This window comes from Erigeron canadensis, chromosome 7 (assembly GCF_010389155.1).
Source record: "Erigeron canadensis isolate Cc75 chromosome 7, C_canadensis_v1, whole genome shotgun sequence".
NCBI classification, from domain to species: Eukaryota; Viridiplantae; Streptophyta; class Magnoliopsida; order Asterales; family Asteraceae; genus Erigeron; species Erigeron canadensis.
The window spans coordinates 32,415,648-32,429,021 of record NC_057767.1 but is presented as its reverse complement, the minus strand read 5'-3'; the positions used below and the strand labels follow the sequence as shown (position 1 = coordinate 32,429,021).

The 13,374-nt window shown below is 33.8% G+C and overlaps 2 protein-coding genes across 2 annotated transcripts; one reads left to right on the top strand and one right to left on the bottom strand.

The window, feature by feature from the left end:
- Positions 1–6,723: 6,723 nt before the first annotated feature.
- On the top strand, positions 6,724–10,414 carry LOC122606746. Its single transcript, XM_043779605.1, has 3 exons — positions 6,724–7,479; positions 8,250–8,417; positions 8,539–10,414. Exons 1-3 carry the CDS (start codon positions 6,925–6,927, stop codon positions 10,180–10,182), a joined length of 2,367 nt encoding a protein of 788 aa, XP_043635540.1. The 5' UTR covers positions 6,724–6,924; the 3' UTR covers positions 10,183–10,414.
- On the bottom strand, positions 10,380–12,871 carry LOC122606747 (60S ribosomal protein L32-1-like). Its single transcript, XM_043779606.1, has 4 exons — positions 12,790–12,871; positions 12,143–12,238; positions 11,811–11,992; positions 10,380–10,656 (listed from the first exon to the last, which is right to left on the bottom strand). The coding sequence occupies exons 2-4, from the start codon at positions 12,230–12,232 to the stop codon at positions 10,527–10,529; spliced, it is 402 nt and encodes a 133-aa protein (XP_043635541.1). The 5' UTR covers positions 12,233–12,238; positions 12,790–12,871; the 3' UTR covers positions 10,380–10,526.
- Between the last annotated feature and the right edge of the window lie 503 nt (positions 12,872–13,374).

Genomic DNA, 13,374 nt, shown 5'->3' with positions numbered 1-13,374 from the left:
TTTTTAACATCTTTAGAAAGTGTGAAGATATGAGTGTTAAAAAATAACATATTTGTTGTAGTGATAACAATTAATTAAAAACACATTACATCAATATATACACTATCCGCCACCGCCAATCGCCACCGCCACCACCGCCACGTACGACCTCCACCACCACCGCTACCCCCGTACTCCACCACCACCCATCACCATCACCACCGCCATTACACCGCTGCATCGTGTGGGTATCGTTATAGTTTTTCTAATTAGTGTTCAAACAATAAGGTTCATTATAGCGTGATAAGACGTAAAATATAGTTGCGCATAATGATTGAAAATTATTTTAAGAAATTAATTATTTTTACATACCGTGTGTTACTCATAATCTTAAGATTGTGAATGACAAAAACTATATTAGTCGTCCAAAATAATAATAATAATAATATATATCTTGGAAATTGGAATGTCCACTGATATCATCAGTCATTTACCCATTTCCTAGCTATATCTCAAAACCCCATGTGCGTTAATATACAGAAGAGAAGTGGCATATTTAGACGGATAATATAAGTTAAACCTAACTTGTCATAATTTTGATTTTGTAAACATAAGTGTTTGAAACTATTATCATTATCTTTATCATAGCTTATATATATTATGATATATATATATGATGATGGTAACATTGATGAAAACAAATACGTAAGCTTGAAAGTTAGATAAAAAAATAATTTATGCAACATCAAAGATACGGGACATCTCTTTCCATATATAACTATAAAATAGATTCAGTTTTCATGCCATAATTAAAACAAAGTTCAGATGGAAAGAGTCTAGTAGATTTTTCGTCCGATTTAAAACTTAGTGACGTTAAGTTCCATAAAAATTATATGCATTATTTGACTATTTTTAACGTTATTACTAACTTGTCAATGGTCATTGTCACATGGAATTGTAGATTGTGGTTTGTACGTGTTCGAAAATTTTGTAATCTTTAAGGGAAGCTAGATTTTTGCATTATTTGACTATTTTTAAGTAAATGATGACAAATTGTCGACCACTTGACGGAGGTATATGGATTATATAGTTATATTAAGAAACCATTCCAGATGAAAACCAAGATTCTCAAGCTATAGTTCCAAATTAACCTAGCTAGTAACTACGTACTAATTAACGAAACAGTGATAGTAGTCGTGAGTTAATTTTTGGCTAATTAAATCGTAATATTGCATATATAGCATAGCAATCATTTCTTTCTTTTTTCTTTGCCAAGCACAAACAGAGACGGAGCTAGCAGGGGCTAGAGGGTGCTCGGCCTCTTCCAATCAGCATAATTTTTGTGTGTAAGTTTCCATTTCAAAAAGTAGATCAACATAACGTTTCCAATCGACATATTCCAATCAAATAACCGGCCTTTCTTAATAGCATATACTAGTATAAAGAAACCCATACTAGTAAATTAAGTCTCTAATAATATGAATGTGATTTCTTCTTTACCAAATGTTGGGGAAATTTGTGAATAACGAACAGATAACCGGATATAAACAAACTCTGAAAAGGCGTGTAATCAATTTGGAGGTTCACCCAAACTATTCAATCGGATACAATTAAGAGAATTAAGAATTTTCTGTGTGTTGATATTTGAGAGAAGAACCAGGAAAAGAAAGAAGAGAATGATCAGAATTGATTACGGGATGTATTTATCAAAATATTAACTGTCTAAACGACAGTTATTGGGGTTTCATTAATTGCCAATTTTGGTCCCTTAAGTTCCGAAATTAAAATTTCGGAGGGATTTTACCATTTGGACCCCCCTCCCAGGGGCGTTGCCCCCGGACCCCCGTACCTTAGGGGAAATAGGCGTGCACTCCGCACCACCAATCCTATATGATGTATTACTATGACGTTATTGATCAAACAAGTTAACCCAATTACACTAAAATATGCGACACCAAATAGTGAACACCAAGAAAAACTAGTACCAATACTGTATGGTACACGAATATGCATACTTGTTTCGGATGCATATGTTGATTTCGAATTTTTGATAATGAAACTTTATTTTCAATTGAATTCATACATATCATCATATCCTAAAAAGTATATGAAAGACAAGAAGTTTGTGCCTAATACATATTTGGAAGTGTATTATAATTGTGCCAAATTTTTCTTTGGGAGTGTGAATAAAAGGTGCCAAATGTTTTTGGCAAGGATGACTAAAACTAAAAGCATAAACGCACATTTGGTTCACTAACTAAATGCCCACCATGTGTCACAAAAGTGCAAAAAGTAACAAATATTGTTTGGCATGGTTTTGCTTCGATCCAAAAATATCTGGCCGAAGACTCAATCGGGCTTCTGCAATCTCCTTGCGAGAAGGTTTAATACGGTTATATACTGACAGCTTTTTAGCCCATTTGGGTCAACTCGAATGAGATCTGCTTCCACAATGCGAAAACCATCTTGATCAAATTCCTGCCCTCTCTTATAATTGGAGCTCCAATAGGAATAGCACTTGTAAAACCAAATAATAGATCAATTCAAACTCTAGTAATTACTTCTCCGTTCCTCTAAAGTTGTCTACTTTTAAATTTTCAACGTCAAACTTTATAAACTTTGACCATAGAAATTTTTGTTTGTCTTATATAATATTTGATGAAAGTTATATGAATCAATTGTGTTTTAGATGTGTGTTTCATTGGTATAACTTTCATCAACTATTATATTACAAATAAAAAGATTTATGGTCAAAGTTAATAAAAATTGACTTTGAAATTTGAAAATTTGACAAGTTTAGTGGGACGGAGAGAGTACCTTTTAGAGCATCTTGCTAATTTTTTTTTTATAGTTGAAAGGTGAATTTCACTTAAAACTTCATGTCGCGATTCAATAACGAAAGGTCTAGCATCTTGCTAGATTTTAGTTAGTGAATTTTTTATGTTGATCACATGAAAAAAGAATTAACCCAAAACCTTGTCAAATTATATTTGAACACGATTTTCATTAACTTGGCACTATTTCTTGTAGCTATGTATCTACACCACCTTAGGTAGGAAGGAGTGGAAGTCGGGTACTCATCGGGTAGCCCATACCTGATTGGCTACACCATGGAAGGTGTTCGGGTAGTCATCGGTTAAGGCCCGATCGGCTAGCATTTCGAGTATTGAAACCGAGTGGGTCCCCCCCCCAAACGGCTAGATCTCATTTTAAAAAAAAAAAAAAAATTTTAACCCACTTTTCTACCTTTTCACCCATAAAAACCTCATTCTTCTTTCCAATTTTTACACCACAACTTTCATTTTCACCCAATTTTCATTTACTCCACAACTTCCTTTCAACCAAAATCACTACAATGGACCTTCGTGATTGTAAAATGGCTATTCAAACCCACCTAAATCACGACTCCAAACACCTCTCAGATGTGAAAAACGTCATTCAAGGCGTTTCTGAGAACAAAGCGGCTTACGAAGCCGCAATCAACCGACTTACTGCCCTGGTTTATGCACGTAACATCGCGGAGAATGAGCATCTTGTATATCTTCGACAGAAGATCGACTGGCTGAATCAAGTTATTTTTCAGTTAAACGCCGCTTCTTCAACATTGACCCGGACGCTAGACCACGGGGTATTCTCGCAAGCCAATGTGGGCGGTGGTCAGGATGTACCCGGGGGAGGAGTACGTTTCTCCTCTACTAAGCGCGGCTGCCAAGTCTCCTGGGCGCTACCGCTACATTCACCGCAATGACGGTGACAACATTGTTGACTCGGATTATTCCGAGGCTTAGTTTAAGTTTTATTTAAGTAATTTAGTTTTATTTAAGTGTTTTAGTTTTATTTAAATGTTTTTTAGTCGTATCTAATCATTTTTCATATTATGTATTGTGGTTTTTAGTTTAATGAAATTATGTTTTATATTTATATGGTTTTAATTATATGTATTAAAATTAAATAAAAAAGAAAATGAAATTGGGTAAGAATTGAGTATATATTACCAGTAATTTGGGTAAAAATTAGGTAGTTGTGAGTTGTAGAGTTTTGATTGGAGGATGAATTGGATAATGAATTTGTACCCCTTCCTACCTTGGTATGTAAAACCGTACCATATACTATTTGTCACTAGTTTTTAGTATTAATTTGGCTTTGGCTTCTCCCACCCGTATATCCATTTTTCTTGTAGTTAATTACTAGTTAGTGTGTCAACTAAAAAAATGTTCTAGATGACCTAAATCACGCACAACATACTAGTTTTGAACTTAATTGACTTAATGGGTATATGTCGTATATAAAACGTACATGAATTCATCAAGGTGTATTTATTTGAAACTTAATCTGTAAAGAATGACTTAACTGAGAAAATCACAAATGTTTTACTCATTAAATTGATACGAGTACTTTTGATCAAAAGGAGAGCTATATATCCTAGATATTTGTTCATTTAAAAGTTCTATCAACCTTTGAACTGGCATTTTTGACACGAGGGCTTAGACAGTATTAAACTCGAGAAAAAGTTGTAAAGGATGAGAACACTTTAGCTTGTGGACGATATTAGCAAGTTAGATAGATCGCGCGGATCATAATTAATTAGTGCCCAATTTGGCCTGGTTGATCATTAACTCCCATATCACTTGGAACCACATGAAGTTAGGGTTAAGAATGAGTTGTAAGAAAATGGAATAAATGAAGTCCATAACATGGTGACACACCTTCAATGTTGATGTGTGCATGTAGCTAGCTAGGAATGATCGATCATCAGAATCAAAATCTCATCAAATTATGCATTTATACATTCCCTCCTGCATACGGCGGTTGTTATACACTACGTACAATTCCCTCTTGCTTCTTCAACTTATTCTGTGTCCACAAGATTATTCGTGGATCATAATTCTTTGGTTGTTGAATTTTGATAATTCTTTTATTGGTTGTAGGATTTTGATAACATGAAATTAATTTAGCCACCAAGCTTGTTCCTTTCATCGTTTTGGGATGTCAATCATGCATTATACATCAACGTACGTACACACTTTCTAGTCCATACTGATCACTAAAACTCAACTTTTGTTGTTAATTGGTTTCAAATAATTAGTCATATATGTTAAAGTATTATGTGTATAGTATATATATAACCCTAAAGATTATGAAAAACAATTAATTCTACTTAATTAACTGGTATTCCTTTTAGCATACAATGGATAATTATATTGTAAACTTCCTTGTTTATGTGAAGAAATGACATATATTGAAGATAAACTTTATAATTAGTAGAGATCTAAAATAAACAAGGCATCAAACAAATATTTTTTTCTTGAAGATAATTGTTGGTGTAATTAAATAGATTTTTCTTGAACAATCTAGCATTTATATTATTTGTTTACGTATTATTGTCAGGAAATATGACATGACCTGAATTAAGTTAAATTGAAATTTTATTTTTAATGTTATGGAAAATGACAAAATATGGAAAATGATATGTAACCAAGAAAAAAAAATCTGTTTGTAATAATTTCTTTCTCCCAATATTGCCATATTATTATTATTATTATTAAATTACAGCAAAACTTTACTATTAATCGAACTTTTTATTTATTTGAGTTTGAGTGTAAATTTTTTTGATTTGATGATATAATTTTAAGACACTAATTAATTATATCAAATATCGTTATTTGCTATTTAAACTTGCAAAACAGTCTCCTATGACAATTACCTAAATATATTTTTAAACTAGTTATGAAAGTAAGGGGGGAAAAAAACTTCAAAATTCTTGTATTTCACGAGCTCAGGATACAAGAAAAGGAATGCCAGGAAAAGACATTTTAAAACATGCAGTCTAGACAGCTAGTTCATCCCATCAAATGGGATTCACTTAAAAGAGTCAACTTTCACCATTCTATTATAATATTATTCTATTATTGTGACGTTTCAAATTCATAGACATTCCTTCTTTTTTACCTTAATATTATCGATGACAATATATAGTTTATAAAGTTAACTAGTACTGCTAATGGACTCCGGTCAAAATAGGCATAGTTAGTGTGAAATAAAAATGTCTAAACATAATTAACTTTGCCAAGCTTGTAGACAAAATTGCATAATTATTTTTCCATAAAAGTGTGTATCACATGGATTATGCAGATCCAGGCCAATATTTGTCATGTGTAATATTGGGGTAAAAAAAGGAATGTCCCTGACTTTAAAACGTCACAATAATAGAATACATAGAATGGAGAAAGCAAACAACAATAGATTTTAACACATTTTAACGTATTATAAGCAAACAATTTTAACAAATAAGTTATCAAACACATATCAAGAACATAAATACTACGGTAAGTTCTATATGTTTTTATTTCTCAATTAACAATTGCAAAATTATGTTTACAAGATTAAAAGAGAATAAAACAACCAATCCTCCTATCTAATGTTTCTATTACGATTTCCATCTATACCGTAAATTAAATTACGTCTATGTTGTTCGATCATTTAATTGAACGATACAAATAGATTTTTTTTTTTTTCTGAAGTATATTAGAAAACATGGAAACCTGATAGAACTTCTCGTCAACAAGTAATTCATGAACGGTTTATCAAACGTTCTATTTATTTACACGACTCATCATTCTATTCTCATAGATTTTTTATATTTTACTTTTTTTCTATTACATTAATATCTCCCTATATATAGACGTATATGTATATCAATTAGCCCCTCTCTCTAGTACTCCTTATTTTTAAATGTAATTGTCCCACGTAGGACCCTAACATAGTAATGACCCCCTCCACTTTTCTTTGGCCTACAAAACCACCGTGCAAGTGAGCAAATATTCAGCAAATCAAACACATATTTTTGTGACCTTCAAATTAACCTTAACAAAATTCTCTTCTATTCAACATTCACTACAACACATACACATTTTTGATAAACTTCAAAAGGCCAAGTATATAAACATGAAAATGGCAGTTAAATCAGTAGTACAATCCCATGCAGGATCAGCAATATGGAGAGAGAGACTCGGATCCGCGTTCAGAACAGCTATAGCATGCACCATAATTGGTTGCACTGCTCTCTACGGACCAGACCAAGTCCGTAACCAAATTCAATACCCTTCCGTGGCTTATGTGACCGCTATCTTAATAGTATCCGATGCAACTCTTGGCACTACGTTAAGAGGGTCATGGCAAGCATTTTGTGCCACCGTGTTGGTTGTCCCTTCAACTATCTTATGTCTTTGGATGGTTGGCCCGGATAGGTTCACCGAGGTTGGTGCTGCTATCGCGGTCACTATAAGTGCTTTTCTTGTAGCTGTGCCAGAGTACCTTCCGATACTCACAAAGCGCATTGGGTTTGCACAACTAGTTATTATATATGTGGGTGCAGTTGTTCGTGGCCCTGATGCAGGGCCAGTAACGCACCCGGTTCATATAGCTGCATGCACCGCCCTTGGGGCGTCGGCTTCAGTCCTAGCTTTGATACTACCGTATCCTAGGCTGGCTGTAACAGAGGTATAGTATATATATCTTAAATTTCTTTTATATAAGTGTATGTATTTATTTATTCATTTTGAAATGGACTGGCTAAAATGTTTAGTTTATGACTAGCAATTTTTTTATCTGATTGGCATTTAGCCAACTATCATGGTTGAGTTCGAAAATTCAGTTTGAAATGGGCTGGCTAATATATTTAGTTTATTTGAGTTCGAAAGGCAATATTAACAGAGCATATGTCATTTATGTTTCTTTCTATATCAAAGACTATATCAAACTCAATTTTTTTTAATATACAATGTTAGATATTTCAAGAAGATTTAAAAGGATTGATGTCACCCTTCCAATTTAGACTATATACTGTAAAATATAGTAGTAACAAATTACACCATCTCCAATATGTGTGTATAAAAATATAAAATTTGATATTTTGTTGTGTAAAATTGTAAAAACCATCTGATCAAATTTGGTACAATACCAAAATTTGGCATGATGCCAAATTTTATAATCATTTTGGCCTTTCTACAGAGTACTTTTTTAAATAAAACTTTTAATGCAAATTCATATATTGAGTAGTTTATGTAATTAGAAAATAGAAATATATAAAGTATAAAAATAAAAATAAATTTTATTGTAGTAGGGATCAAATCAAGGGTTATATATTTAGTGTGAATAATGAATTAAAAATCAAATTTAGCTTATATATATAGATTCTCTTTTTGAAATGAAGTATGAAGTTTTTACTATTTATAAGTTTAAGTGCATAACAAGAGTGTTGACATTTGCAGGTGAAAAAACAATTCCAGTTATATACAGAAAATGCATCAGAAAGAAGCAATCTATATATGAAAGCCTTCTTGTGTGAAAACAAATCAACTGCAAGTGATCTCATTTCTCAAGCAGAACCCATTGCTGAATCAGGAACCAAACTGCTTAACCACATCAACCGCATCCAGGTAACCATTAGACCCTGGTTCACCATGGCTCGATCTCCCTTCTAATGTTGTAACTTAAATACATACATAGAGTTTTTCTATCTAACCTTGTCTTAACTTATTTTTTCTTTAATGGCTACAGGAAGGAGTAAAATGGGAAAGACATCGAATTGGAGACTTCAAAAACAGATTCGTGAAGATGGGAGATAGATTAAACGACATAGAAACTCCTATTAAAGGAATGAAAATGGCGTTATCTGCCCTCTCTACTTTTCCTGTTGATATCATCAATGAAGAGTTAAAAACCGTCTTGCAAAGTGCACGAGTGCAACAAACTTTAAAACTCGAGGACGCTAAGTGTTTTGTACCGTTTGATGATGCCATGACCGTGCCTGAAAGAAAAGATGAACTATTCGACAAGTCCCTACACAATCTCACAAACATTTCACCAACCCACAAAAACCAACCTGCCTTTTTCTTCTTATCGTGTTTAGAACTGCTTGTAAACAACACGAACATGAACCCTAAACCCGAATCACTCGATGGTCAAAAGGATAATATAGCCGAAGAAGAAAAAACTACCACAAAAGTGACTCAATCAGGTACAGAACGAGTTGTGTTTGCTCTAAAGTGCTCGATATCATTAGGTCTAGCCGTGCTTCTCGGCATGCTCTTTGACCAAAAGAACGGGTATTGGTCTGGGCTCACCATTGCCATCAGTTTTGTAGAAGGAAGACAGCCAATTTTTACAGTTGCAAATGCTCGTGTACAAGGTACTGCAATTGGAACGGTTTATGGGGTGCTGGGTAGTTGTCTATTAAACCAATTTGCTGAAATAAGATTCATTATTCTTCTACCATGGATTGTTTTCACAAGTATGTTACAACATAGTCAGATGTTTGGCGAAAGTGGTGGCATATCTGCGGTGATTGGAGCCCTTTTGATACTTGGTCGAAAAAACTATGGACCACCAAAGGTGTTCGCCATTGCTAGATTAACAGAGGTTTCCATTGGGCTTTTCTGTATGGTCATGGTGGAAATCATCCTTGAGCCTGTTAGAGCGCGAACTCTAGTAAAACGCCAATTGTCCCGTTGCTTGGTAACCTTAGAAGATTGCTTTTATCGAATAGCAAGTAATAAGGAAAACATAGCATCAAATTTTCTTACAATGAAAGAAAACATCAAAAGATTAAGATCCGACATAGATGCTTTCAAGACCTTGATCAAAGATGCGAAGTCTGAACCTAGTTTCTGGTTTCTACCTTTTGCGGCTTCTTGTTATGACCATGTGCAAGAAAGGTTGTCAAAAATGACTGATTTGATGCAAATCATGATCTATAACAGAGAGTTTATAGCAAGTTTATCACAAAGTTCTGATGGGATCTTGAAAGAGCTTCAAGAACACATCAACAGAAACTTGCAAATGTTGAAGGAAAACGCAAGCCCATGTGTCGAGCGCCTACAAACCATTGTTCTAATGGGAGATGAAGTTGGATACCAGTTGCAAGAAACAGAAACATTCTTGGACTTGGAATCAGGAAACCAAGAAACTTTGAGCACGTCGTGTGTGTCAAAGGAAGTCACAGAAAAGATTCAGGGAGATGAAGAGTGTAAAGGGAAATCAATTATTCATTTGAGTTCTTTAGGGTTTTGCATCGGAAGTCTATTAGGGGAAACAATGGAGGTAGAACGAGCCATTAAAGAGATCATTAGATGTGAAAATCCTTCAAGAAAAGTAGATTTTGGCAAATTCTGCAGCAAGACTGATGCAGGGAATGCACAGTGAAGCTAACAGCATGCATCTTTCCATTATAGAAAAAGGCAAGGGTATTGAAGTCAAGCAAATATTCTCAAAGCACTGTTCTGATGCCAATGCTCATTCATTCTACAGAGTACAGATAATGAAATACTCTTGCGAGCATTATGATTGAACACGATACTTAGCAAGATAGAGTCATATGTAAATATGTATGCGTGCTTATGTAATCTTCAATAAAACCATTTCATAGGCAACAAAATTTAAGCTTCTGACAACAAAACTAAATGCACTTAAAAGTAGCATCCTAACAGGATTCTTGAACAATCAAAAGTAACAAAAGAAACACATAATAGTAGACGGGGAGACTAAGTTTACTCGTCTTCCTGGCTGCGAAGTCTGGCAAGCTTGTTAGTAATAACCACATCCAATTGTGCCGCACGCTCAACAATGTCCTTCCTTTTGCGGGTAGACACATTGTGTGCTATCTCAGCGCAGTAAGTCCTGAAACGATCATAAAAATACTTTTTAAACAAACTAAAGAAGCCCAAACAAAGAAGCTGAGAAAGAAGTCAGATAAGCAATTTCAAAGGTGGTTCTAGAAAGGTCAAGTTGAACCACCAACATTCTCATTCCATAAACATCTATGTATAATGATTACAAATTTCGGGTAACAGGCTTGGTTTTAAAAAGCGTGAAGCGCACAAAAGCAGTAGGGTCCATTTCTAAAGCATAAAGCGCACAGCGGAAAAGCGGTGAGATTTTCGTACGCAAAGCGCACACTTTTATAAAAAATTTATAAACTATATATATAGTATTTATAACACATAAATAATACTAAAACACCATTATAAATATAAAATACCATAAATGCCATCATATACATCTAAAACTCTTTTATGTAGCAAAGGCACCTTTAAGTAGCAAAACAACCTAGCAGCTAGAAACTCAAAATCACATAAGATAGCCAGATAGGTAATCAAAAGTAGGTTGCTTAAAGGTTCTAAGGATAAACCAAGAGTCCTAATCACTTTTATCTTCACTTTATACAGCAGCAAGGAGATGAATAAAGAGATAATGATTGTCCGTACCTTCAATTAGGTAAAAAAAAAAAACCCAAAAGGTTCTCCGCCCTTATCTTTCCCGCCCTTATCAATGCCGTCCTAATCGTTTAGAGTAGGGGACCCAATTAATTACCAAATGGACCAAACTTCTAGGCCTATTTCACACTCCATATTCACTAAAGCCTTATATAAAAAATATCAAACGCTTTTTTACAAAAATCCTACGCTTTTTCGCGCCTAGCGCTTATTGAAAAAGCACTAAAAATCGCAAAAATCTGTACACCCACGCTTTATGTACAATAATGCGTTTAAGCTAGCGCGTAAAGCGCGAATTTTAAAACCAAGGTAACAGGATACCCCTTGCTAAATTAATGATTACAAATTCAAATAAAATAAAAGGCTGATTACTTGAATATAAAACATATACAGCAACAAAAGCATTATAATACATACGTTAACCTAATTTTTCATCCAACTCATTAGCTGTGTTCAGAGTTAAAATTCTACATGTAACCCTTTATCAATGAAAAACATCTCAAACTCTCTTACAAATAAACAGGTAGTGATAGTAATATCTAAAGAAACTAATCATACCTGTTGTGCATCATGAGAACTTCCAACTCTTTGGCATTATGCACTACAAACTTCTTAAACCCATTTGGCAGAAAGTGGCGGGTCTTCTTGTCAGAACCATAACCAATGTTAGGCATAAGAGTGACACCCTTAAACTTTCGCCTGACCCTTGAATCAATACCCTTCGGCCTGCGCCAGTTTTCCTGCACCACAACACAAAATATTAGCCTTCTTGCCTACTCTTATACACAATGCAAATAACACTACAAGTCTACAACTAAACTAAACTAGCTAATACGAAAATAAGGCTGCACAGTTTCAACATTTTTAATAAAACTATCGAAAAAACGTACCTTAACGCATATCTTCCAGTCACTTTGAGGCCTCTTGAACTTCTTGACCCTCTTCTTGATGATCTTCTTGTCAAGCTTAGGAACCGCCATAGATTACTACAAAAAAATAACAATTATTCACAAATCAGTTCTTCAACAGAGTAGCTTATAAAATAAGTGGATGACCCAAAATTAAAACTCCGAATATTAAGGACTTCCACTTAATAAACAAACTCATTGAGAAGAATATATACTTTCACAGTAAAAGAGCTTCAAAAAAAATCAAAACTTTTTTTCCATTTAACAAACAAGCTTAAACAAATCCTTTGAAAATGACATTTACTTCAAAAATACTCAAAAAACATATAGTTGTGTTTTATGTTTATAACTAGCATATCAAAAATCCAACAAACAACTTACAATATACAAATACATACATATGTATATACAAAACACACATAAAAAAACACATACATTTATATGTATAACAAGATACAACAATAACATTAACAGTAAATTCTAAAGCACCAATTTGTATACAAATATAGAATTTATTTTAATATGTATACTCTAACATGAGATTAAAATGATAAATGGTAATTATAATGAGCAGAATGTTGCAAGATCTAAAGATGATAATAAACAGTATATACGAGAGAGATTGAAACCTGTGTGTGTTTTGAGGCAGCTGCTGCTAAGAGAGAACCCTGTGCAAAAGTATAAGTGTGATTAGGGTTTCATATATATGATGTTTTTTTTCTTTTCTTTTTGATCTTTTAATGGGCTGTTTTTCGGTTGGTTAAAAGTTGGGCCAATTTTATTTTTCATATGGGCTAATTGGTTTTTTAAAGCCTATATAGTTAATAAGTAAGTAATACACTAACACGTCCTAAGTGGGTAAGTTCCTGGTTCCTAGCCTAGGATGGGTCGACGTGCCCAAAATAACTAGTTTTGGATAACTGGTTTCGAAAAACTGAAAACCGAACGAAAAAAAAAAAAAAAATGGTTTATTCTAAATCGGTTCGGTTTTTGAAAAACTACCGGTTTGGTTTTCAGTTTTTAAATTTGGTTTTTTACTGGTTTGATATTTTCTGTTTCAGTTTTAAAGAAAAAACCAAAAAAACTGGTCAACCTTTTGACCAAAGCTAGTTTCAAACCGCTCCGTATTTAGTCAAAACCTACTTTTGATCGTATTAACCCAACCTGGTTTCGGTTTTGGTTCCAAACCGGGTTGGCTCAAAACCCATTTTTGG

What these genes read in the sequence shown, in the direction of transcription:
- LOC122606747 (XM_043779606.1), bottom strand. Translation starts at nt 12,232, where the DNA reads ATGGCGGTTCCTAAGCTTGACAAGAAGATCATCAAGAAGAGGGTCAAG. An exon ending in ACTGGAAGATATGCGTTAAG is followed by an intron (nt 11,993 to 12,142) that starts GTACGTTTTTTC and finishes GTTGTGGTGCAG; the next exon opens with GAAAACTGGCGCAGGCCGAA. An exon ending in GTTCTCATGATGCACAACAG is followed by an intron (nt 10,657 to 11,810) that starts GTATGATTAGTT and finishes TGATCGTTTCAG; the next exon opens with GACTTACTGCGCTGAGATAG.
- LOC122606746 (XM_043779605.1), top strand. Translation starts at nt 6,925, where the DNA reads ATGAAAATGGCAGTTAAATCAGTAGTACAATCCCATGCAGGATCAGCA. An exon ending in CTAGGCTGGCTGTAACAGAG is followed by an intron (nt 7,480 to 8,249) that starts GTATAGTATATA and finishes TGACATTTGCAG; the next exon opens with GTGAAAAAACAATTCCAGTT. An exon ending in ACCACATCAACCGCATCCAG is followed by an intron (nt 8,418 to 8,538) that starts GTAACCATTAGA and finishes TAATGGCTACAG; the next exon opens with GAAGGAGTAAAATGGGAAAG.